A 27,996-nucleotide genomic window follows, 5' to 3' on the forward strand; every position below is an offset into this window, starting at 1 on the left:
AGGAAATGCTTTTGTCCAATATGTCTCTTACATCATGTGTCGAGGGCTATGGAGGCCCAGTGATATGATGACAGGCCTTGTCAAGCAGTTGATGGATGAGCCCTCATCTTCACGACCACACAGATTACAGTCTCAGCTGACATCTGCTCAGAGGTTAATAGCATGCATCCCATTCTCTGACTTCGGAAAATCTGCTGATCTTGGACTGAGCTAGGCCAGGACGCATGCCTTCTCTTTACATCCTTGTAGCTACTAAATTATGTTCTGTAGCAAGCTAAAACACTCAGTACTGCCTCTTGTCCAGGGTGGGCCAGGCCTCTCTAAATTTGCCTGCTTTCCTGTAGTTGTAAGTGCTTGTGTAGCTTTGTTTTACATGGAGAGCAGGCTCCTACTGCTATTCTGTCAGTTCAGGCCTGCTGCTGCTGAAGCTGGAGATGAACTGGAAGAACAAAGACATTCTGCCAGCAAGATAGCTAGATGATTAGCAGTGGTTGGACTCGATGACATCTACTTTCCTTTCCAGCTCTCCCCTTCTAAACTTATTGCAGAGGCAAGTTCTTTTTCTGCTACTGCTGGCTTATTAATAAGCCAGTCATACTTTGTATTTCTGCCTCTACCTTAAGCAGGAACAAGAGGCTGACGTGGTTATCAGAGATGCTTTAGAATTTACATCTCAGTCAATCAATCAATTAATCACCAAAACATTTAGCTATTAAGTGCAAAAGAAAACTCGCTAACGATCCTGCCCCCAAGTTTCCCTTTAGCAGATGACCTCAGTGTTTCCATATTTTATTAGTTATTATCTTTTTAATGATCTTCCTATGTCAAACATTAATTTAACAATTCCTAAATGTCTATTTGTTAAAGTATTAAGAACTGGAGATAGGAAGGCAAATGAGGTTTAATTTCTATCCTCAGCTCATTTGGACACTACCTCCTGGTTTCTAACTTTTTCACTGCAAAGACAATTTTCTTATTCTGCCTTTTTTCTTTTAGAATAGAAAAAATTTTAATTTAATGTTAGCAGTTGTTTTCTCAGTATCACTGGGCCATTGAATAAAATCTATGTATATGAATGTATGCTCATTATAAATATTTGTATGTGAATATGCATATAAATTTCCAGAGAACAAATTTCAGAATATATAGCTCTCCTAGACTATGTAAATAGGCCAAAGGATCATTTTTAAAATGTGTTCTTGCAAATATTTTTAAAGCTGAAATGTGGAAATTTAGATATAAGGCCAAATGCCCATTACTTCATGTTACCAGCTCACATTTAGGACAGTAGTGAAAAAGCATACTGATGGATTCAAGATAAGCTGGTGATGAGAGGGAGGAAAAAAGCCCCAAAGTGTACCCTTACTAGAAAGGAGATTGTACGGCTTTAATTAGGAGTATTATGGACACATTCCACATCAATTTAAAAAAATTAGTTTCTAAATATATTTTTGCCCATGTCTCACGCAATTGTAATATATCTTAAATGTGTTTTAAAATGCCAGGGGGAAAAACGCTAGAAACACAAAAATCGTCTCCTGTCATATAACCTCGGACCCTAGAGTGTAGGCATGTGTTTTAATTTATGAAGCAGTGATTTCAACTTCCTTTCTCTCCTTAGCCGCAGGGGAAGGCCTTGAGCAGACCCTTGCAGGAGACTGTAGCACTTCCGAAAGGGCACAGCAGATGCCCTGATTTTAAGTAGAGCATAAAGCACAAGCACATTTGGCCCCATGAAGCAGCCAATCATAGGGAGTCTGCTGTAAACCAGAATATTATCTATTGTCTAGCAGGTGACACGTCCATCGATGTCTCTGAGGCACGGAGCATTCGCCAGCCATGTTGGAAAGGTTTCCTTCCTCTCCTTCCCCTTCTTTCTGGTCTTCAGGGTTGTAGCAGGAGAACTTGGGGCTTTGGTGAGTCTGAGAGGAATCCTGAGTAGCTACAGCTGCTGGAGTCACTCTCTGCTGGGCCAGAATCTGGGAATCCTTGACGCAGGGACTGGGTTTTACCTAGCTTTGCCCTGTAGTGCCTGACACAGGGCCCTGAACCTCGTGGAAACTTACTGTTTGCTATCCTGGATAAATCATTAGAGTTAGAAGGCTCCTAGAGGTCCAATACTTAACAGAGATAAAAGGGAGACTGCCAGCAAGGCACAAAAGCTTGTTCCCCACCACTCTGCCCCCCAGGAATTGCCAAAGACAGGATTGGAGTCTGAGTGTCATGAGGAGCACTGTTTAAATCAGGGATTGGGCCTAACCTTCCCATTTTATGACGAAGGGACCCTGCATGGCAGTTTTGTACCCAGACAGGGACCACAATAGGACAGCTAATGCAGATGCCCTGACTCCTGGTTCCCTCCCGTGTTCTTTCACTTCTGCCCTAGGTTACCCTGGCCACCTGGGACCCAGTGTCCACCCTTCTGATAATGAACTTCTGCTAGGGGCCTTCTTGACCCTGGTTTCTTTTTTCTTTTCTTTTTTTTCTTTAAAGATTTTATTTATTTATTTGACAGAGAGAGACACAGCAAGAGAGGGAACACAAGCAGGGGGAGTGGTAGAGGGAGAAGCAGGCTTCCCGCAGGGAGCCTGATGTGGGGCTTGATCCCAGGACTCTGGGATCATGACCTGAGCCGAAGGCAGATGCTTAACGCCTGAGCCACCCAGGCGCCCCTTGACCCTGGTTTCTAATGTCCAGCAGTAGCACTGGTGGTTGGCCAAGGCTTTTTACCTGCCTCCTCAACCGAGGCTCCTCAAAGGCTCCATTAGCTGGCATTTATCGTCAAGCTGACAGAGAGGAAATCCTGAGTCCTCTGGAGTGCCTTCTGCTGGGCTTTGCCTGCCCTTCCCAATTCTGAGTACTGGCCTGGACCTTGGACATTGTCATGGCTCTTGGCTTTACCTACTGGCTGGAACCCCACACTGCATTTTTGCCACAAAGGGCTTTGGGCTCTTGGTTTCCATCATTGCCTAGGGTCTCTGAGTCTTGGCCCCAGCATGGCCTAGAAGTGTCTGTCCTAGGCTGTGACAGGAGTTGTGTGTTCTGTCCTGTAATCTGATGTGAAAGGAACAACTGTTAGATAATCTGTGTGTGTTTAAGCAGCTTTTGTGGATTAACGCTGAAGTTAACATGATGTAGTGGGAAAAGCATGGGCTTTGAAATCAGACTGACTAGACTGCCTAGCTGTGTATGGTGGATGATTTGCCTAACCATGCTGAGGTGGTTTCTTTATCTAAAAATGGGAAAAATAATATTTATCCTCTTGAGTGCTATAAAGGTCAGAAATAATGCATCTAAAATAAAAAGCACGTAAGAGGCCTGTAATAGAAAGTAACAACTGTTCATTTTAAGTTAAATGGTCTGAATTACACATATAGGGACTAAATGCTGATTTTATGATGAGTTTGAAGTACTGAAGAATCTTGAAGTACCTCTAAATCATCAAAAATTACATTGCAGTCAGAATCATTTGAATGTATGTTTTTTCTATTTCTTAGAATATTGACAATGATATGGAATAATATTAAAAAGAGTAGCCAACATTGATTATATATTTAATATTTGCTAGGCAGTTGCTAAGGGCTCCACATACTCTATCTAATGCAATCTTCACAGCATTCTGAGATACACAGCATCATTACCCTTACTTTTAAATAGGGAGATGGGATTCAGCGCGAAGTTCGAGAAGGCGATCGAGTCACATGCCTAGTAAGAAATGGGGCTAGGACTGACGTGGAGTTTGATTCCAGAGCTTGGGTTCTTTCACTGCTGACACACTTAAACTTTTGTAAACATTGTTAAGGAGTAACCCTTATCCCCGTCTCTCTGATTTCCCACTGAGGCCTATTGAGGAAAGGTTTTCCTTCCTCTCTTCCCACGTGGGAAACTGCTGAGGAGGAAGCTTTCACCTCCCTCTTCACCTCAGGACCCACACTCCCCCAGGTGGGCAGGGGTAAGCCCTCAGACTGGAGAGAGGTGAACAGGCCTAGGCCAAGTTCTACCAGAAGGTCTCCAAGGCAGGAGTCTGTCCTCTTCTCTTCTCCTTCCCCATCTCTACCAGGCAACGAGCTCTCCTCCTCTCCCTGGCCCCCATTTTAGCATCATGTCAAGGAGCGCTTTCTAATTTGGCTTTCACCCGCAATCCCTGTGCTTTCTTTTCCTCAAAAAACTTTTTATTTTGAAATTATCTGAGACTCATAAGAAGTCGCAAAACAGTTTGACCTTTAACCCAGCTTCCTTCAAAGACGACATCTTACATAACTAGATTACATTATCAAAACCAGGAAACTGACAGTGGTGCAATACTATTAACTAAAGTATAGAGTCTGAATTTCACCAGTTTTTATATGTGCTCTTAGTGTGTGTGTGTGTAGTTCTATGAAATTTATCATATATACAAATTAGTGTAACTACCACCATAATCAGTATACTTAACTGTTTCATCGTGCAAACAAAACTACCCTCAGACTATCCTTTATAGTCACATCCTCCCTCCACCTATAACCTCTGGCAACCTCTCATCTATTATCACTATAAATTCATCCCCTGATAAAACAATATAAGTAGAATCATACAGGGTGTAACCTTTTGAGATTGGCTTCTTTTATTCAGCATAATGCCCTTGAGATTCATCCAAGTTATTCAATGTATTAATAGCTTGTTCCTTTTTTTGTTGGGTAGTGTTCCATTATATGGATGCACCACAGTTTGTTTATCCATTCACATGCTAAAGGATGTTTGGGTTGTTTCTATTTTTTGATTATTAAAAATAAAGCTGCTGTAAACATTTGTTTTTGTGTTTTCACTTTTCTAGGAGTAAATACTCAGGAGTACTATTCCTGAATTACACAGTGAACATATGTTTGATTTTATACAAATTTGCCAAATTGTTTTCCAAAGTAACAGTACCATTTTTTTTTCCTTTTAAGATTTTATTTAAATTGTAGTTAGTTAACATACTTAACTATGTTAACATTAGTTTCAGGGGTAGAATTTAGTGATTCATCAGTTGCATATAACACCCCGTGCTCATCACAAGTGCCCTCCTTAATGCCCATCACCCAGTTACCTCATCCCCCACTCATCTCCCTCCACCAACCCTCAGTTCTCTACAGTTAGAGACTCTTATAGTTTGCCTCCCTCTCTGTTTTTATCTTTTTTTTCCTTCCCTTCCCCTATGCTCATCTGTTTTGTTTCTTAAATTCCACATATAAGTAAAATCATATGGTATTTGTCTCTCTCTGACTGACTTATTTCACTTAGCATAATACCCTCTAGTTCCATCCATGTCATTGCAAATGGAAAGATTTCATTCTTTTTTGATGGCTGAGGTAACATTACCATTTTACACAACCACCAGCAATGTATGAGACATCCAGTTTCTCTGCATCCTTGTTGACACTTGGTACTGTCAGTATGTGTGCTTTTGGCTTGTGCGACACATGTAAACCTTTAAGAGTAAATATATCATTTGATTATCCAGTTCTGTGTATTTGTATGCACTCTAACTGGACCAAACCCTGGAAGGGATGGGTATGTTTTAGGCTCTGAATTCTTATCAAGCATCTCCTATGTGCCAGACCCTGTGGCAGGTGATGGGAAATACACAAAATATTGTATTTGACTTTGCAGACTCAATTTGTAGCAGAGGAGATGGATAAGTGTATAGGTAAATATGATTATGAAACAATGTAGTAAGTATTATAGGTGTATATAAAGCACTATGGGCATTGATATAGGAATGCCCTTAGAACAGTGGTTTTTAGATTTTAGAATTGGTAAGAATCACCTGAAGAGCCTGTTAAAATACAGTTCTGGTCATCATCCCCTAAAGTTTTAGATTCAGTAGGGTCTAGGGTAGGGCCCCAAGAATTTGTATTTTTAACAAGTTCCCAGATGATACTGATGCTGCTGGCCCAGGGCCCCCATTTTCATGGATAAGAGTTTGTCTTAAAGGATAAAGAGGAGTTTGTGAGGTAAAAAATGTGAAGAGTCATGAGACAAGGAAGAGCATAAACAAAGGTGTGGTGAAAAAAGTAGTGGTGTGCTCGAGAAACAGCTACTACCCTATATCATGAAAGCATAACTTACTTTAAAGGGAATAAGCAGAAATTGTAGATTAGGGCTAGACTACAAAAGATCCTAAATGCTTATCTAAGGAGTTGTAGAAGCAGTAGAAGTCTATGTTTTGAAAATCAAGTCTGTGTTTGTGGAAAAAATGCTGGCAAGAGAGCAGTAGCTAACCTGGAAATGGGATAGAGCAGTGAGGGGGCTACAGCAATAACCCAGATGGAAAGTAGATCAGGGCTACACTTGGGCCGTGGAGATGGGCAGCAGAAGACAGGCGGAGAGACATTTGAGAAGCTAACATCTAAGACTTGGTGACTAACTGGATGTGTAGGGAGACAAAGGAATCCAGAATGAGGAGTGGGTGGATGGTAATGCTATGTTAACTGAGATTGGAACTACACAGAGGTAGAGCAAGATTCATCGTAAGGGTTGAGTCTGGTTTTTGGTCACTGAATTTGAATTGACTAAGGAACATCCCCATTTCAAAATGTCAACTGTAAAGTTAGAAAATGGGACTTGAAAGAGGCAGGGCTTGGGGATATGTTGCAAGAGGGATTAAGACCAGGGGAGGGGTATAGCATAAAATGTGAATGTAGACTGGAACTCAGGCGGATACCAACATTAAATGGGGAGGCAGAGCACGGGAGCCAATGGAAGCAGCCGGCAGGGAGCAGAGTGGTAAGTCAGGACATTCAGGCATGATAAAGTTAAGGAAAGAGAAGATTTCAGAAAGGAGAAACAGAGGCGATGGTTAAGTGTTATATGGCTTGAGGCTAAATAGGATGAAGTCTAAAAAGAGATCGGTTAATTTAATGACCTGCGCAAGGGGTCATTTCAGTGAAATCAGGGCATGGGTTGAAGAATGAATGGGAGATGAGGAAGTGGAGGCGGCTAGTGAAGACCACTCTTTTCAGAGGCTTGGTGGCAAGAGGAGAGAGAGGCATGACCAAGGGAATAATTTCTTCTAGAGGACTTCAAAAATCTCAAGAGCAACACCAACAGTTTCCAGCAACTGGTCAGTATGCATTTGTCTACCTGACTTGAAATATGCAAAACACAGAGAAAGACTGGATCAGCTTCTTCTGATCCACTCATAGGGGACAATTTCAGTGTGGTAATCACTCTGGTATCTTTCTCAATAAATTCAGAGGCACATAATTAGTTTAGTCTTATTGTCTTTTGGTCTCTGACCATTCCCTGTGCCCTACTATTAGCAGCAGAAGAGTCCACTGTTATTCTAGCTTCTCCCTTTTAATCCGTTTAAATAATCCCTTTATGTATTTTGGACTTGCTTCAAAGGTGCTTCTCAAAGTCTTTTTTCCTATTTCCTACCTAACCTGACAAACTCTGTGGGCTCCCTGCTTTCCTCTGGGGAGGTTTTTACATTCTTTGAGAGATGCCATTTTCCCTCCACTGTGACTGTCACATTTTTAAGTGCTTGGATTTTTTTCTTTTTTATTCTCAGTTACTCTTTCCCTATACTTCCAATGAAGTCTCTTAAAATAGGCTCCAATCTCCTTCTGACTTTCAAAAGCCTAGATTACAATTTTCTCCTACTTAATACTCACATTTTGTCATAGTTTCCTTTTGAACACTGAATAGTTGAGATAAATTTTCTGGGCCTACAGACTTGTGTCATGATTAGTCACATTTATTGGCTCACCCATGGTTATCTCCTAAGATCTAGTCCTAGTCAGTAGGCAAGAACCACAGCCAGAACATTTTCTCTGTCATTGGTTTAAAACTTCCTGTTATAGGAAAAATCCTATTTTAAAAATCCTTATTAAAAAGCAAGCTCACCTCTACCTCTTGACCTGATTAGGCTTTTTACAATTCACATTAATTCAATTTATAATACCTGGCATAATTTCTAAGCCTTTAACATTTCTTTTTTTTTTTTTAAAGATTTTATTTATTTATTTGAGAGAGAGAGAATGAGAGATAGAGAGCACGAGAGGGAAGAGGGCCAGAGGGAGAAACAGACTCCCTGCCGAGGAGGGAGCCCGATGTGGGACTCGATCCCGGGACTCCAGGATCATGACCTGAGCCGAAGGCAGTCGCTTAACCAACTGAGCCACCCAGGCGCCCTCTTTTTTTTTTTTTAAAGATTTTTTTAAATTTATTCATTTGAGACAGAGAGATATGGGGCCAGGGGTGGGGAGGCGGAGAGATAGAATGAGCAGGGGGAGAGGCAAAAAGAGAAGGAAAAGCAGACTCCCTGCTGAGCCAGGAGTTCAATCCCAGGATCCAATCCCAGGACCCAGAGATCATGACCTGAGCCGAAGGCAGATGCTTAAGCACCTGAGCCACCCAGGCGCCCAGTCTTTAACATTTCTCTATTGGTATCATCAGCTTGGTCATCCAGTCTATAACACTGATTCCCAAACATTACAATCACCTGGAGAATTTAATAAAAAAAATGTTGCTTTTTTTTAAAAAAAAATCTATCTACCCATAGATATTTTGATTTAACTGGCCTAGGGTGAAGCATGGATATTAGGATTTTTAAAAGCTCCTGAGCAGATTCTATTGTGAACCAACTTTGAGAAATCATTGGTTTAAGTATATTCCTAAGATAAATAATCTAAGTTTAAAAATTGTCAAAGGATCTGAATAACTATTTTTCCAAAGAAGATTTACAAATGGCCAATAAGTACATGAAAAGATGCTCAACATTATTAGCCATAAGGGAAATACAAACCAAAACCACAATGATTTGAGTAAAATCAAAACCACAAAACCACTTTATATCCATTAGGATGGTGACAATAAAAAAGACAGATAATAGTAAGTGTCGACAATGATGTGGGGAAATTTAAACCCTCATACACTGTTGGCGAGATTGTAAAAAGATACAGCCACTTTGAAAAACAGCTCAGCACTTATATAAATACGTTATAACCCAACAATTCCACCTCTAGGTATGTATACTCAAGATAAAGGATAACACATGTACACACAAAAAATTGTACATGAATGTTCATAGAGCATATTATCCATAATCGTCAAAAAAGGGGAAACAACCAAATATCTATCAACTGATGAATGAAAAAAACAAATATGGAATACCCATTTAACATAACATTAACAGCCATAAAAATGAGTGAAGTACTGTCTCCATGGATGAACCTTGTAATCATTATGCTAAAATAATGCTAAGTGAAAGAAACCAGACACCAAGGACCACATGTTGTATAATTCCAATTATATGTATTGTCCAGGTTAGGCAAATCTATAGAGGCAGAAGGTAGACCAGTATTTGTCAGAGGCTTGCAGGGAGGAAGGAATGGCGAGAGAATGCTAATGGGTATGAGGTTTCTTTTCTGGAGTAGTGAATGGTCTGGAATTAGACAGTGCTGATGACTGCCCATCCTTGTGAATATACTAAAAACTACTGAATTATATACTTTAAAAACATGAACTTCATGGTATGTGAATTGTATCTCAAAAGAAAAAGAGAATGTGTTTACTCCTATTATTACCTTATATGTCTAAGAGAATCTTACCCATAGAGATTTGAGTAAGACTCCCTTTGCCAATAACATTTCTATTGTACTATTGTTTGTTGTAAGTCTCACACAAAACTAGGCCACCTCCTCCCTCTTCTGAGAATCTCAAGTCCAGGGTAAAGTCTCATACTGTACCAGAATAAAACATCTGGCTTTGGTAATATGAAGAATATAAATAAATTCTAGAGAAGGAAAACTGGAATGGCAGGGTCTTTACTAAATGAGGACAGACCATTCTGCAGCCTGGACAGGGGAAGGCCAAAGGAGATGTGAACAAAACCTACTAAATCACTAAGAGATCTTGAGTATGGTAGAATGAAATCTTGGAATACTTGAAAGAGAGGATATCAAAGATTCAGATATGCAAATCTGGGGCATGAAAAATAAAGTAACAAGCTACAAAACAGGCAATGATATAAGAATGATCATTATCTCTTAAGAGATGGTGTAAGAAATAAAAAATAGTTTTAAGGAAATGGATCTGTAATAGATTATTTGACCCAAATGAGTTATTTCTAATAGGAGTTTTGGTTTCTTTAAAATTAAACAAAATGTTAATTGTGGTAAAATACAGTAAAATTACATATAATAAAATAACATAAAAATTACCATCTTAACCATTTTTAAGTGTACAGTTCATTAGCATTAAGTATATTCACATTTTTGTGCAACCAATCTCCAGAACCTTTTCATTTTGCAAAACAGAAACTCTATACCCATTAAACCACAATTAACTGAACATTAACTGAACTGTACCCATTAAACAATAATTCCCCATTTCTCCCCCTCCCCAGTCCCTGGCAACCACCATTCTCTTTTCTATTTCTTTGAGTTTGATATGCTAGATACCTTATAGAAGTGGATTCATATAGTATTTGTCTTTTGTAATTGGCTTATTTCATGCAGTATAAAGTCCTCAAGTTTCATCCATGCTGTATCATGTGTTGAAATTTCCTTCCTTTTTAAGGCTGAATAATATTCCATTTTATGTATATAGCACGTTTTGTTTATCCATTCAACTATTGACGGACACTTGGTCTACTTGTTTCTTTTTCTGAGAGATAGGCCCAATCACTTAAGATTGACATCTAGAGGATTAACCTGTCTTCTCTTAATAAGGCACTTAGTATCACTACCAGAAAAAGAAAGATGGTTAGAATTGGGGCTCAAATGGTGGCTGAAAATATTATGCCAGATGAATTTGAATTCAGGAGTCTAGGCAGACACTTAAGATTAAGACACGTAAACCAGATGCTAAGAGCATGAAAGAAAGTACTAGTAATTTAGGGGTTGAACATGCAAGGATGTCTAAAACCTGGAGATCATTCTGAGGAAGAGTCAACAAAGAGTAAACTATGAGAGAGAATCTAGCTGGGTCAAAGAGTGCAGAAAATAAGCAGAAGTCCCAATGAGTGAAGGGTTGGTATCAGAGAGGTGCAGGCTAAGGTACATATCTAAGGCTGAGGTCTTGGATTCTGGCAGGCAGTGGGCCACCAGAAAGGAACAGATTCCCAATAGGCACTGGCTGCTAGCCCTAAATCTCTGCCCCAGAGCATGCTGACTTGATAGAGAGAAGGGGGTAAAATGAAAATAGATAGACCAGGCCCTGGAAATTTATACTGGATTTTAGAGGTAATTCCCAATATCCAAAAGAGTGTGGCTACTTTGATTTCCATCCCGGCTGGAGTCAGTATCGTCAGGGGTTAGATTTGGTGAGGTTGCAGGGATATCTAAGTAGTGGGGATGCTCGGGGTGCAGAGAGTGTTAATTAAGTTCTGAAGGTTATAGTGGGGGTCTGCTATAGAATGAATTTAGTACAAATTTCAAGCACTTATTTTCATGAGCCTAGAGTCAAAGTATGCCCAGATTCTGGGAGTGGGACTAAACTAAAAGTTGGGAGTTAAGAGGGGGCTGGTTGCAAAAAGAAGAGTATAGAGGTTAGAAGACAGTTCTTTGTAATCGTAGGACATGGGTCTAACATGAAATTTCTCAGGATGGGAAATAATTGGGTATTACATAAACAGTATTACCAGCTTGTTTTTCTTTTCTCTTTTTCTTCTTCTTTTAAAGAATTCAGAGTATATAGGTATAGATGTGAAAAGACATGTTTCTAGAAAATTATATTCACAGATAAGCTTCTCTAATTTGCCAGTTCTTCTGTGCTGAGACATGTTTTCTAGCAAACAAAATACACTAATAAATCTATCAGGGGCAGAAAGGCAGTGGGGGACAGCTGTAGCCACAGCCTCCAGGAGTGACAGTGATTAATTCCTACATCTGCTCAGTCAGATAGAAACAAAGGTCAGTCTGCATAGATTAGCATCCTGAGCACCACCTCCTCCTAACACACAAACATGAAAGAATAGCATCTTTCACCACTGAAATGGCAAAATTCAAAATGCCTGAAAAATGTTTATCATCTGACACTCCCCCCGCCCCAAAAGCAAGCTTTTAGTGGGATGGAGATGGAATAAGGCATAGAATAGGATCAAAGAGTGATTAATGTCATATTAGTGTCTAATCTTGTTAGCATCCAAATTATGTGAAATTTCGATGCTCAGCTACATTTATGAAAGCAAAAGAAAACAAAACTTAAGAACAAATCTTAATGAGGTAATTTGGTCAAAGTAAGAAAGGCTATTATGGTGAAGCAGCTGAACACATGTGGACACTTGATATTATGTAAATAAGGTATCTGGAAGTTGACTCTGTCCTCATGTTCAAAGTCCCCTGAAGACATTGCCACTTCCTATCCATGACTCCTGCAATTATAGATCCCTGAGGGTTGAGGGTTTTTGTTTTTATTTTTTTAATAATCTTGGACTAGGAAGATACTTTTTAAGTGCAAAAATTATAAATATTTAGTTCAGTTAATTATCACAAAGGATATATCTATGCAACTATCAACAGAGTTAAGAAAGAAAACATTATAACGTTTCAAAATCTCTACTTATAATTATTACTCCTTCCTTTCCCCCTAAAAGCAAACCACTATCTTGACTTTCAACACTATAGTTATGTCTGGTTTTGAACTTTATATTAGGTGAATCATATAGTACATGCTCTTTTGTGGCTAGCCTTTAAATTTGATGTTTGTGAGATTCTTCTGGAACTTGCCATTTTTGGTGCTGTATAATATTCCATTGCAAGAATATATCACAACTTATTTATTTCTTCTACTACTGAAGGACATTTGGGGTGATTACAAATAATGTTACTGTGAATATTCTTTATACAACTTTTGGTACGAAAGTGCTTCTTTTGGGTACACTTCTCCTGGGTATAATTTAGAAGTGGATTTGCTGGTTCACAAGATGTATGTGTTGTTAATTTTAAAAGACATATTAAATTATTTTCCAAAATGGTTATGCCAATTTGCACTCTCACCATGAGTAGATGTGAATTTTGTAACTTCACATCTTTATTTTAACATTACCTTTATGTTTTAACCCATTTGGTGTATGTTTCATAGTTTTGATTTGCTTTTTCCCAGCCATAAGCAACCACTCATCTACCTTCTGTCTCTGTAGATTTATCTGTTTTGGACATTTCATATAATTGGAACCACACAATTTATAGTCTTTTGTGATTGCCTTCTTTCACTTAACATAATAGTTTGAAGATTCATCCATGTTGTAGCATGAATCAGGGTTTCCTTTTTTTTTTTATTGCTAAATAACATTCCATTGTATGGATATACCATTTCATTTATCCATTTATCAGTTGATGGGTATTTGGATTGTTTCTGCTTTTGGGCTATTATGAGTGCTGCTGTGAATATCTATATGCAAGTTCTTGTGTGGACATATATTTTCATTTTCTTTAGTATCTACTAAAACATCTAATTACTGGGTAATATGGTAACTCTGCATTTAACATTTAGAGGAACTGCCAAATTATTTTCCACAGCAGCTGCACAATTTTACATTCCCACCAGCAGTATATGAGGTTCCAATTTCTACACATCCTCGCAAACACTTGTTTTTCTCTGTCTTTTTAAATTCTAGACGTGTTAGGGGGGCATAAAGTAGTATCTCAATGTGGTTTTGATTTGCATTTCTCTCATGGCTAATGATGTCATACATCTTTTCATTTGCCTACTGGCCCTTTACAGATCTTCTTTGGAGAAACAGCTATTCAAATTCTTTGTTCATTTTAAAATTGGGTTATTTGTCTTTTTTTTAATTATTGAGTTGTAAGCATTCTTTATGTATTCTAGATACAAGTCCCTTATCAAATATATGATTTGAAAATATTTTCTCCCATTTTGTGAGTCCCTTTAGTTTTCTTGTTGGTGTTTTGAAGTACAAAATTTTTAATTCTGATGACATTGAATTTATTTTTCTTTTGTTGCTTGTGCTTTTGGCATCATTTACTGATGTCCTCCTGATAAACAGAAATTTTTATTTTTTTACTATTAGCAATGGTACCATAAAAAAGTCTTATGCAATTCACCTTTGCATTTACAGTAAACCTATCCATTCTAACCATCAATGTTCAGGATATAAAATTGAGAATTTTTTTCAGAAACTATTAAAAATAGTGCTGTCTCTACTGATAAAACGGCACACACCTTCCTTTTAGATATTTCCTTTTTGTTTTTTTTCTTTTAGGAAACTCAAAGATAATTTTTAACATTTTATTGAAGAAAAATATGCATAAAGCAAAGTGTATATAAATGTATAACTCAGTGAATTTTTTAATACCGACACACTTGTGTAACCAGTATACAGGTCAAGAAACAAACATTACCAGTGTTCCAGAAACCTTCCTCTTGCTCCCTTCTGTCACTGTACTCCCCCAACTTGCCCCTCAACCTTCAGGGTAACTACGATCTGGACTTCTAACATCATAGATTAAATTTGCATAGTTTTGTATTTCATATAAGTAGAACCATATAGGGTCTCATCTTTATGCCTGGTTTCTTTTGCTTAACATTATTTTTGTGAGTCATCCATACTGTTGAATGTAGTTGTAGACTGTTTATTCTCATGGTTGTATAGCAGGCAATCATTAAATATACCATGATGTGTTTAGACATTAAACTATTGATGGCTAGCTGAGTAGTTTCTAGTTTGGGCCTATTAGAAATAGTTTTATTCAGAACTATCTAGTACATGTATTTCAGTGAATATATGCATGCAATTTTTGCTAGAATTGCTGTGACATAGGGTATGAATATGTTCAGGTTTAGTAGATTCTGCTGAACAGTTTTCTGAAATGATTGTAACATTGTAAACTCCCACAACAATGCATGAGAATTCCAGACACTCCTCATTCTTCCCAATACTTGGTTTTGTCAGTCTTTTTTTATTGTAGACATTCAAGTGAGTACATAGTGTTATCTCACTGTGGCTTTACTTTGCATTTCCCTGATGACTAATGAAGTTGAACATTTTTTCATTTGTTTATTGGCTACCTGGATATATTCTTTTATAAAGCGTCTGTTCATATCTTTTGCTCATTTAAAAACAATTGTGTTCTCTGTGCCTTTCTTATCTGTTCATAGTCCTTTATTCTGGATAAAAATCTTTTGATGATACATGCATTGTAAATATATTCTCCCATTTATGGCTTGCTTTTTTCCTCTTAGTGGTGTTTTTAGTGAACATAAGATGTTGTTAACATTTATGTAGAGCAATTTAACAACCTTTTCTCTTATGAAAAGTGCTTTTTGTGTCCTATTTAAGATGTTTTTCTGTCTCAAGATTATGAAGATATTCTCCTATTTATCTTCCTGAAGCTTTATTGTTTGACTTTTGCATTTTGATGTACAGTCCACCCCAACAGATGATTTTGTTGAGGTAAGACTGAAGTTGCATTTTTTCCCCCATGGGGATAGCAAACCAATCCAGCACCATTTATTAAAACGTGTCCATACATGCTCTGTTTCTGGATTCTCTCTATTCTGCTCCATTGGTCTATTTGTCTATCCTTGCCCCAAAGGCATACTTAGCATGTATGAATCACTAGCTTTTTAATAAATCTTAATATCCCAAAGTAGAAATCCTCCCACCTTCCATTTTTTCCAGGCTATTTTTGGCCCTTTGAAGCTCCATACAAATTTGAGAATCAGCTTGTGGAGTTTCACCAGAAAAGAAAAAAAGTTGGATTTTTATTGCAATTACACTGAATCTCTATATCAATCTGGGGAGAAATTATATATATCTTTACAATATTGAGTCTTCTAATCTATAAACATAATATATCCTTTATTTATTTAGAACCTCTTTAACTTCTCTCAAAAATGTTTTATGACTTTCTATGTAGAGATACTGCGTATCTTTTCCTAGTGTATTAGTAGGGTTCAATCAGAGAACAGAACCAGTTGGAGATACAGGGATTTGTGGCAGGCAATTGGCTTATGCCATTTTGAAGGCTGGTTAAGCTATCTTAAATTCTAATTTAGGCATTTGTATTCTTGAATTAAGGCACCCAAGGAACATGACTTTATTTAAAGGAGAGCTACAGGTACCTCTTTAAAATGTTAAAGGTCTAGGGGCACCTGGGTGGCTCAGTTGTTAAGCGTCTGCCTTCGGCACAGGTCATGATCCCAGGGTCCTGGGATCGAGCCCCGCATCGGGCTCCCTGCTCCGCGGGAACGCTGCTTCTCCCTCTCCCACTCCCCCTGCTTGTGTTCCCTCTCTCGCTGTGTCTCTCTCTGTCAAATAAATAAAATCTTAAAAAAAAAATGTTAAAGGTCTATTCTCAAAAAGCAGCCAGGCTTCCTATTAAATGTAAGTCAGGTCATGTCATTCCTCAGTTCCAAACCCTATAATGGCTCCCCGTAACTTGGAGTAATGTCAAAGTCATTACAATGACCTGCAAGACCTTACATGATCTGCCCCCCATCCCCCGTTACCTCTCTGACCTCATCTTTTCCTACTCTCTGCCTCATTTACTCAGTTCCAGCTACACTGGTCCTCATTCCTTCCTCATAGCCTTTGTATATTCTGTTCCCTCTGCCTGGAATTGTTTTCACCTCATGACTTGTTTCTTATGCCTTTCAAGTCCATACTCAAATATTACCTTCTCAGTGAGTTCTTTCCTGACCAAACTCTAAAATAGCACTACCACCCTGATATTCCCCATCCATTTTCCCTGTTTTACTTTTCTTTCCTGTACTTATCACTAATATTCCATATATTTAACACTTGATTTGTTTATTGCCTGCTCACCTCTGTAGGAAAGCAAGGTCCATAAGGGAAGGGATTTTTTGGCTACTTTGTTCTTTGATGCAATCCCAACACCAAGAACAGTACCTGATAGACTGTTGACTAATTCAATAAGTATTTGTTAAAGAAATAGGCACATTTGTAAGAACCTAATAATGAGAAGGCCTTCTAAAAATACAGTACTCTGTGGCCAACAGGGAATCAAAAGCAAACAGATTTTAATGGTATGACAAGACTGAAAGGATAGTTTAGAATGAAAGGCCACAACCAGGAGCAATGGGAAACTGAGGCTCTGGATGTCATTCCTTAGGCCCCTGCAGGGACAACCACCATGAGGGAGAGAAAGAACAATGGAAAGCAATTGCTTACCTATGGCATAATTTTATATAGAATTGCTACCATATTACAGTTAAAGATGAAAACATCCATCTTCTAAGAACTTATATTGTCATAGTCTATATTCTAGTCCATTTAGTTCATTCATTCAGGAAACATGGAGTATAGTCCAGGCACAATGGAGATACAGAGATGAATAAGATGTGATACTAAACTCAAGGAGCTCATTATCTGCCAGGGGAGACAGTGCTCTCCTCCTTCCTATCCAATAAGCTGTGATGGGTCAATGGCATGCTTAACTGTAACAGTGAGTATGCAAAGGGGGGTGTGTCAACTTCATCTAGAGGTCATAGTGATTTAGGCCTGACTACAGGATAGACAAAGAGCATCAGAGGGCTGTGTAGAAAACACTCCTATCCATTAACCCTGATCCTGCCTCATTAACTTCTTGCTGAATCATCCCTATTCCATCTCCCAGCCAGTACCAAGAAAACCTCATCTCTGTTCATGATCCTAGATCTTGTCACCTTATTTCTGCTTCTCACCTCTTTTCCAGCACCATTCCTGAATGCCAATGTCTTTTGACCTCATGATACACCACTGACTTTTGGCTCTATGCTCAAACCTTTGGAAGTGATGATGGATACAATTTTTTTTTCAACTATGAACCTTAGTTTTCTTTTTGGATAAGTTCTTGCAAGATATGCTCCTGTCTCTGCCTCAATTCAATCCTAGGCTCTGCAAACCTATCCCCAAATCAGCTATATGGGTGGCATTTATTCTAGGCCTGACTGGCTCTTTCTTCTTGGCCAATAACCATCAAACTAAGGATTATAGAGAAGATACCAGAAAGATTTGTAGGGCACAATCTTAGTGCAAACTTTCTCATAGCCAACAAGATGCCAACTGCTTTCCTTTCTTCCCCATCACCTTCCCTTCAGCTCCAATTACTCAAACCACAAAGAGGGCAGACCTGAAACAATCAATATGAAAAGAACATAGCTTTCCCTGCAGCAAGACATTATTTTTTTAAAAGCTATTTTTAAAAAACCAGAATGTATTTTTTGGATTTGCTCAAGTTTTTCCACCTAGGTGATGCATTTGAAGCTCCCAGGAACACTTTAATTACATTTTACACAGAATCCTGAGCACAGTAGGTGTTCAGCTCAGCAAATATTTACTGAGGTAACATCTCTCCCCAGAAAAAGACCAGGCTTGTTATGACTCACTATAAAAATGGGGAATTCCTCAGGTTCAGATTCCTCTCCTTTAATGACAGCTCCCCGTATATTCAAGCCTCCATCGTGGTCCCTGCATCATCCTCATGGGATTTGGGGACATGGTAACCAGCACAAATGCAACATGAAGCTCTGACTACTGCTTTTGCCATGAATAATGAAGTACTTTGTCTCTGAGCCCGAGTCTCATGTCTTTTGCTAGTATCTATAAGATAGTAGCAGGTTAACTTGTTAACCTGCAAGCAGGGCAAAAACATATTCCTACACAATTCTTACTATTCAAATTTCTTGATTTCCCAGGCAGTAAAATACAAGATACTGGGGATTATTGTGCAAATGCCACTTTTATTCTGAGAAATAACAACATGTAAATAACAATTAGTATCTATACTCATTATCACAAGTGACAGTGAGATAAGCTCTTGGAATAAAACTTCTTTAATTGAACAAGTTTAGCTTCATACAGAACTTAGGACATTGCCCTTATTTTATGCATTACGTAAGAGGCACCAGGAGAGCCTTTGGGCCTGAAGTACCTGCTTTGCTCCAAGTTAAGTGATTATTAAACTTTAAGAGGAATCTAGAAAAAAATAATGCATTCTCCCATAATAGTCATTAATATCTAACACAGTTATCAGATGCGTTTCAGGTCACCTAGCAGGGCCCTTCGAAGGACACCAGATATGGTATACTTTTTTCCTTTATGGGAAATTTCTCAGAAAAATAAGAATGTAGACATTTTGAAATATAGCTTTAATGAATATAACTGCCATGCAATAAACTGCACATAATTAAGATATATGATTTGGTAAGATTTGATATATGTAAATATCTATGAAATACCACAATCAAGGTAATGAACACATCCATCACCTTCAAAAGTTTCCACATATCCCTTTGTAATCCCTCCTTCTTGCTTCTCTGTGCCACCCCCCCACCCACCTGCAGGCAACCACTCATCTGATTTCTGTTACTACAGATTAGTTAACAACAGATTAGTTTAATTTTCTAGAATTTTGTATAATTGGAATTATATAGTATGGGACTTTTTTTGCCTGGCTTCTTTTACTCAGCATAATTACTTTGAGATTCATCCATGTTGTCCCAAGTATCAATAATTCATTCTTTTTAATGCTGAATAGTATTTTATTTTATGGATACACCACAACTTGTTTATTCATTCACCTGTTGATGGATATTTGTTCTATGTCCAATCTTTGACTATTAAAGCTGATATGAACATTGGTATACAAGTCTTTGTACAGACATATCATTTTATTTTTTCTTGAGTAAAAACCAAAAGGAGGAATGGGTGGATCATAGGGTAGGTATGTGTTGAACTTTAAAAGAAACTGCCAGACTGTTTTCCAAAGTGGTTGTGCCACATTGCAATTCAACCAGCAATGTATATCAACACTTGACTTAGTTTTTTAAAAATTGTAGCCACTGTAATTAAGTGTGTAGTGGCATTTAATTGTGGCTTGAATTTGCATTTTCCCAGAGGCGCCTGAATGGCTCAGTCGGTTAAGTGTCTGCCTTTGGCTCAGGTCATGATCTCAGGGTCCTGGGATAGAGCTCCACATTGGGCTCCCTGCTCAGTGGGGAGCCTGTTTCTCCTTCTCCCTCTGCTGCTCGCCCTGCTTGTGCTTTCTCTCTCTCAAATAAATAGAATCTTTAAAAAAAATGCCAGCTAGGAATGTGATGGTAATTGGGCTTAGTCTCTAGATCAATTAAGAGAGAATTAACAATATTGAGTCTTCCAACCCATGAACACAGTATTTCTCCATTTATTTAGGATTTAAGTTCTCTCAGCAATTTTATAGTTTTCAGCATGTATTTCACAGTATTTGTTAGATTAGCAATGTTTTGTAGTTTTTAGTGTACAAGTATTTTGCATTGTTATATTTATCCCTAAATATTTCATATTTTTAATGCTATTGTAAATGGCAATGCATTTAAGTTCAATTTTCAGTTGTCTGTTTTTAGTATTTAGAAATACAGTTGAGTTTTGTACCTTGATCTCATATACTTCAACCTTTCTAAACTCATTTATTAGTTCTAGTAGTTCTTTAAAAAATAGATTCTATTGAATTTTCTACATACACAATCAGGTCACCAGAGGGTAAAGCCATTTTAATTCTTCCTTTCTAAACCAGGTGCCTTCTATTGTCTTTTTCTTATCTTATTGCACTGGCTAAGATCTCCATCATTGAATAAAAGTGGTAAGAGCGGACATCTTGTCTTGTTTCTGATCTTAATGGGAAAGCAATCGGTCTTTTACCATTAAAAATCGGTGTTGGCTATAGTTTTTTTTTCACAGATGTACTTTGTTAGGTTGAAGTAGTTCTCTTCTATTGCTAGTTTGTTGAGACTTTATCAGGAATGGATGTTGAATCTTGTCAAAATCCTTTTTCTCTGTCTAGAAAGATTATCATTATTTTAAGTTGGTAAATATGGTGAATTATATGATTAATCTTTGGATGTTAATTGAACCTTTCATTCCTGGGATAAATCTCACTTCATTATGATGTATTATCCTTTTGATATTTGGTTGGACTCAATTTGTTAAAATCTTGTTTAGAATTTTGGATCTATGGTCATGAAGGGTATTAACTTACAGGGTTTTTTTTCCTTCTAATGTCTTTACTAGGTTTTGATACCAGGGTAATACTGTTCTCATAGAATGAATTAGGGAATGCGCCATGATTTTCAGTGTTTCAGAAGATGTTCTGTAAAACTGGTAACATTTCTTCAACAATACAGGCACAGATTAGCTGGGAGCCTCTAGCTCAGGATCTTGCACAAGGATGCAGTCAAGGGGCCAGCCATTGCTGCAGTCCTCCAAGGCTCAACTGGGGTAAAATCTGCTTCCAACCTCATTGCTATTAGCATGTCTCAAAGGATCTGTTTTCAAGTTCATTGACATGGCTGTTAGTAAGCCTCAGTCCTTGCTGGATGCAGACTAGAAATCAGTTGCTTGCCATGTGAGCCTCTCCATAGGGCAGCTCACAACAAGAAGGTGGCCTCCCTCAGAGTGACAAAGTGAAAGAGCGAGAGAGATCCAAGAAGGAAGCCACAGTCTTTTTGTAAACTTATCCTAAAAGTGATATCACATTAATAAGCAAGTCAGTAATTCCAGCCCATCTTCAAAGAGAGGGGATTTCCCAAGATTGTGACTATCAGGAGATTGGAATTAATGCAGAACATGTTAGAGACTACCTGCTACAGTTGTTCTTAACATTACCTTATTATCCTTCTAATATCTGTAGAATCTTGGGTGATGTCACCTCTCTTTCCTTATTCAGGTCATTATATATTCTACTCCCCCCCATCATTTGAAGTAGAGGTTGGTCAATTTTATTGACCTTAATAAAGAGCTTTGGTTTCACGGTTTATTTCTGATTTTGTTGTTGTTGTTCTATTTCATCAATTTCCACTTTCATCTTTATTATTTCCTTTCTTCTGCTTATTTTGGGACTCAATTTGCTCTTTTTTTTGTTTCATAAAGTAGATCTTTCTCCTATTCTAATATGGATTTTAGTGTTATCATTTCCCCATAAGGACTGCTTTAATGGCATCTAATGAATTTTGATATGTTATATTTTCATTTTCAGTTGAAAATACTTTCTAGTTTCTCTTTTGATTTCTTCTTTGACCATGAGTTATTTTAAAGTGTTCTATTTAGTTTCTGAATATTTCAAAATTTTCCAGAGTTCTTTCTGTTATGGATTTCTAATTTAATTCAACTGTAGTCAGGGAACATACTCTGTATGAATTGAATCCTTTTAAATTTAATGAGACTTTTTCTATGGCCCAGAATATGATCTATCTTGGTAAATGTTCTATGTGTACTTGAAGAGAATGTGTATTCTGCTGGTGTTGGGTATAGGATTATATAAATGTCAATTAGGTCAAGTTGGTTGATAGTGCTGTTCAAGTCTTCTTTATCTTTACTGATTTTCTCTTATAGACTACATTTTCAAATTTTATCAAAAATGTAGTATCTGCATCTGAACTTGAACATTACTATAATATTTATATTTTATTAAAATATTTTTCTTCCTCTGGTGCTACACACACACACACACACACACACACACACACACACACACACACACACAGAGTTACAAATTTAGAGACCAAAGAACTGAAATGAAGCACCTGTGATGCTGCACCTTTGAACAAATTTTATTATTTAAGAAAGCACTTTGAAACTGGGTTATTTTATCTTTCCTTGTCTGAACTTGTTAGCTACTTAATTGCAAAAGGTGTTTTTATTCACAGTGCCTCTTATTATTTTATTCTTTATGCCAAGTCATGCTCCCACTGCAAGCAAGACACGCAGTAAAATCTTTAATGGAATGAAAGAAATATAGGTGTTTCTACTATAACACTGTTTACAAGTGTTCCTATTTTAACAGGATATATAAATGCTTTAAAAACCCTGCATCCTACAAAATTGTGTATAAAAATAATGGGTTATGGGGAAAATAATATGGGGCCATATTAAATATGAAACATATTTAAGTTTGTAACCAAAATACCAATAAAAATAATGATTATCCAATTAAAAAACTAGCACTCAGCACATGTCAATTACCACTATTTGTACCCAGGTCACAGTTGATTTTTGCAACCTTAAATCTGCTAGATGTAGGTACTTGAGGGCATGGACTTCCAATAGATAACATTGTCATCCAAATTAAAAATCTGCTCTGGATCTGTGCTTTCTTCAACAATCAATTGTTTTTAAACACTTGGGAAATATCTTCTCTACTTCCCAATCTACTCCTAGATAGCTTCCTAACATAAGAGGTACGCCAGTTCTTGAAGCCATTAAATGAGCTACTACTTGCATTGCCACAGTAGTGCAATATTCTTAGCTTAAGGCTTCCTTCTTTAACTGTAGGAAGGCTTGCCTCTGAAATCCTTAAACCATTGATGTGATGGGGGAAAATTACATATGAACCAATGGTATTATTTTCTTATTTTCCAAATGGGTATTAATTTGCACTATAGAAATGTGTTGCAGCTGAAAAGACTGTACTCCATAGTTCTCTAACTTTGAAATGCATGATTTCCCCAGTCATTTTCTTGGTAGCAGCTACCATTGGGATGTAAGTATCTTTCTTCCCAGGGTCGCTGAAAATATATTTACTGAGAACCTATTATGTTCCAGAATCTCTTATAAATGCTGGAGACAGTGGTGAGCATGATAGACAAAGTCCCTGTGTCCAAAGACTGTACATTGTGATGGGGGATACAGACAATAAACAGGCAAATCAATAAATATGGTAATATCAGAGAGTTATAATTGCTATGAAGAAAATAAAACAGGGTGATAATATATGGATTGAGATACTGGAACTGGATGGCCATTCTGTAGACAGGCTACTCTGGATAGAATGATCAGGGAAGAGGTGACATTTGAGCCAACACCTATAAGATGAGAAGGAACCAGTCACGGGAAGATCTGGAGAAGACTGGCAGGCAGTGGGAACATAAGGGGACAGTAAGTCAAAGGCCTTGAGATGGGAGTAGGCTTAGTGAATTTGAGGAACAGAATGAAAAGTGGCTGGGGCAGCATCAGAGGTACACTAAGGTTTGATTGCCCTGCGTCACAGCCATGCCAAGGTTGACACAGCCATTCAAGTCACTGTTCTTTAACAATTCCATGTCCTCCATGCCTCAAGTGGCCAACTGTGCCCCAAAATGCCTGCTAGACAAATCCAACAGACTGACCCTCATCTGAGCGCCAAACCCAGAGAATGGAGCACAGGTGACCCCCACAAAGTATAAGGTTGGAGTGGGGCTGGGCGAGTCTGACGTCTCTGAACCAGTTGTTGAAATCTGATGTGGGCTCCTTCCAGAATTTAGCTGTGGGCCCCAAAGCGATAGCTGGAGCAGGGCTTCTCAGGTGGCAGGCTGGGACAGTAGGGGCGGGGTGATGGTAAAGAGTATTGGTGTGGGGTAGATGGGGTGGGCTCCGAGGGAAGGATCCCATAGCAGTGAAGGCAGAATTTTGCAAGTCCCTTCAGAAAACAGTCTTCATTTAGTTTCTTTTGCCAGCCCTGGAAGCCATGGATACTTACCCTGATGAGCCAGTGACTTTCTTTCTTTCTTTTTTTTTTTTTTAAAGATTTTATTTATTTATTTGAGAGAGAGAGTGCATGCACAAGAGAGCATGAGCTGGGGGAGAGGCAGAGGGAGAGGGAGAAGCAGACTCCCCGCTGAGCAAGGAGCCCGATGCGGGACTCGATTCCAGGACCCCGGGATCACGACCTGAGCCGAAGACAGACACTTAACCGACTGAGCCACCCAGGCGCCCTGAGCCAGTGACTTTCTAACCAGCCAGAACTTGTCTAACAGATCAACAGGATAGTAGGGCTCCACTATTTTTTCAGAAATCTTGGCCCAGCTAGGCTGATTCCAAATTATATTGGCCATAGATTCTAATGTCGCTTTGGAATATTTCTCTACATGCTCTGTTTTTAATACAAACACCTCATTTTCTATGATGAAAACAGAGAGAGAGGGGGAGGCAAACCCTAAGAGACTCTTAACTCTAGGAAACAAACTGAGGGTTGCTGGAGGGGAGGTAGGTGGGGTGATGGGGTCACTGGGTGATGGGCTTTAAGGAGGGCACTTGTTGTGATGAGCACTGGGTGTTATATGCAACTGATGAATCACTAAATTCTACCCTTAAAACTAATTAAAAAAAAAACAAACAAAAACCCCCAAATACCTCATTTTGTCAGAAGGACCATACCTTTCCTTTATGAGGAGAGACACTTCATTCTCCTCTTTGGATACTCTTGTAGTAGTTACCATAATACTGGGCTAGATTGTTTTTCCTCAAGAGGCAACTGTACTGCAAGGCCCGTATGATCTCAGGGGAACTTCTCATATAGCTTAAGGCCACAGCAGGAGATAAGTTTTACTGATACCATCTAACAGTTCATGATGTCAAAATGATACTTACACTCTGGGTTTCCTGATTCAGGCTCTAGGGGATGAGAAACTAGGTATGGGGCTACTTACCTGTTATTCCTGCAGCGAATTGTGAAGCCAAGAAAGAAGACTATCAGAAGAAGTCCACAGCTGAGAAAAGTCCAAACAACACCCAAGAGGACAGGAGATAACGAAGAAACGGTCTTACCACTGTAATGGGAAGAGGTCTGTGAACAGAATAAAGAGAAGCTGTTGGAGTGAAAGCTCTTTCATAGATCAAACACGAACTGCCCCACCATCCCCAAAGCTGGGAAATATGTGTCCGGCATGAACATTTCCTCCTCCTCCCCCCATTTCTTCTTTTTCGTCCTCCGCCTCCTCACCATCACCCCTGCACCACCACCACTAACAACAACAACCACAACAATGACAATGACAACGACAACAACAAGTATATCCGAGCAGCCCTGACACCCCCTGGCTGTTCACTCACAATTGTCCTGCAGAGACCATGAAGAGGACTCCGATCCAGCTCCTGGCCAGGAATACTGTCACACAGTTCGGAACAGTTTATTTCAGGCTCCATGTCATCACGTGGCCCTTTCGGTGTGCACTTATTCAGTCTTGGTTACCTGCTGGTCGTTAACTAGCACATCTTAGACCAAGACACAAGAACAATTCAAATCTTTTCTTCAGAGGCACCATTTTGGAGCTGGCTCTTGGCTCAGAATCCGGGATGAACAACTAGTGCAGGTGGAAGTGAAGGGTTGTTTCACTGGGCTCCTTCATCAGACACCCTCCAGGCTTTCCTTGTGCCCTGGCAGTGCACACCATGGGAGTCAAGAGTGGGCATCTTTGTAACCATTAGAATCACACAAAGTGATGATTCTGGCTTGCCACCAGATGGCAGTCACTGCTCCAAGTACTCTCACACAGGTCCAGAAGGAAAGGAAGGCAATTAAACCTGTGAACAAACAAATTATGTGTGTGTGTGCATATATATGTATATATATATATATATATACATATGTGTGTGCATATATATATGCACACATTACATATATAAAAACAGATATAAGACAAATTATATATATTACTTTAATATATACTATATAACATATATAAATGGTTTATTACAGAGGTTTAAGAATATTATTTTATATATTTTAATTATACATAGTTATATTTTCATTTTATGTATGTACTTTATTACATATAACAATGGCTTAACATATATTTAAATAAATATATGTTAAGCCTCTATAATAAAAACATTTTAAAAACAAAGACAAAGCTCATTTAACAATTTATAGATACAAAGTTCAACAGTCTCTTTCCAGACCCTTGCTTTGGCCCAGCCTATAAGACCTTTAGTTTAAACATGTGAGGCCCATCTCCCTTTTTTCCCTACTGGGAAATCCCCTGTCCTTCCAAGATCTTTCCATGCAACTCATGGCTTAAGCTCTGTCTGATCCTGAGTGGCAGTGGCCTTCGGTGACCCATGCTGTCTGCATGAAATGTCTTTCAGTCATTGGAGTTCTTGTTCACTCAGTGAGTGGAGGAACATTGCATGTCCAGGCAGTGGGGGTCTCAGAATGATACAGAAACCCTTTGCCAAGAGGTTTTTGTTTGTTTTCAAACTTGTAGACTCCTAAAAGTGGGATAGTCTACTCAGGTAATAGGGAGAGACATTGAAGAGCTCTAGGAATTCCCACAGTGTGAATGAGGGGCCAGAGGACAGTGTTATTTCTCTTAGAAGATGCTTGCGATATGAATATTGTGATCTAAAAGGAAGCTCAATTTACAGAACAAAAGTAGAAATGCAGAAAGGCTCAGAGTAGCCTCAACAGAAAAGGTAGACATGTTCCTAATTCTTTAAAGCAATCTATCCCTTGAAAGAGAAAACAGATTAGAAATTTTACCAATGGGAACTTGAAAGAGGGTGCCACTTCTGTTTTGTGTTTCTGAAACAGCTTAGCCTGTTTTCTTTATTGTGGAGGGAACTGGAACAGGAAAAATATCAATTATTATTATTTCAATAGCCACTGAACATAGAACTTGTGTTTAAGCCAGAACAATAGTGACAGGTGTAGAATGCCATCTTTGGATTCTGCATGCTTAGGCATGAACAATATAGCACCAGGTGTTGCCCATTCATTGGCCTCTCATATGTTCCTGAATTATTTACCAGGTTCATTACAATGAAATCCCAAGAGAACTAAAAGCCACTATCTCCCATCAAGACATTTAAATTCTTGTACAGACTGTCCAATTACTGAATGCAAAATTAAGAACTAAATATACAAATGTGGCTATTTGCATCTTACTTTGGTTGAAATTTTATTGCTGCAAAGACTGTTTTTTTTTCTTTTCCTCTTTTTAAGCTTAGACACCCCCTATTGTGTCTTCTAATATTGTAAGCCCAAGGAAGCTATTCTACATGATGGACTGAAAGATTTATTTTTCCTATATTGCCCTTTAATCATGCTAACAAATAAATACTTATATTTTAACCATTATTAAGTCCATGCTAGTTTATCTTTGCATCATATAGAGGTATACATCAGTGTGTGTGTGTGTGTGTGTGTGTGTGTGTGTGTGTGTATAAAACCCCATTCATTTTTACTACAATGTCATGTGAGGTAAACAACACCATTCCTCATTTTTAAATAAGGAAATTGAAGAGCAGAGTAGAGAACCTGGTTCCACATCTGCAGA

General features: G+C 38.4%; 1 protein-coding gene across 2 annotated transcripts in view; it reads right to left on the reverse strand.

Annotated features, from left to right (window-relative positions):
- The window catches only part of GPR156 (G protein-coupled receptor 156), a 53,294-nt gene extending 27,430 nt beyond the window's left edge, over positions 1–25,864 (reverse strand). For both annotated transcript variants that reach the window (XM_028110723.1, XM_028110722.1), the window contains exons 1-2: positions 25,772–25,864; positions 25,369–25,505 (exon numbers count right to left, since the gene is read on the reverse strand). In XM_028110723.1, the coding sequence (XP_027966524.1) occupies positions 25,369–25,505; positions 25,772–25,864 (230 nt within the window). The remainder of the gene's footprint in view (positions 1–25,368; positions 25,506–25,771) is intronic.
- Between the last annotated feature and the right edge of the window lie 2,132 nt (positions 25,865–27,996).

Source organism: Eumetopias jubatus, unplaced genomic scaffold (genome assembly GCF_037043125.1).
Source record: "Eumetopias jubatus isolate StellerSeaLion01/CBP00866 unplaced genomic scaffold, mEumJub1_p1.0 scaffold_1, whole genome shotgun sequence".
NCBI lineage: Eukaryota > Metazoa > Chordata > Mammalia > Carnivora > Otariidae > Eumetopias > Eumetopias jubatus.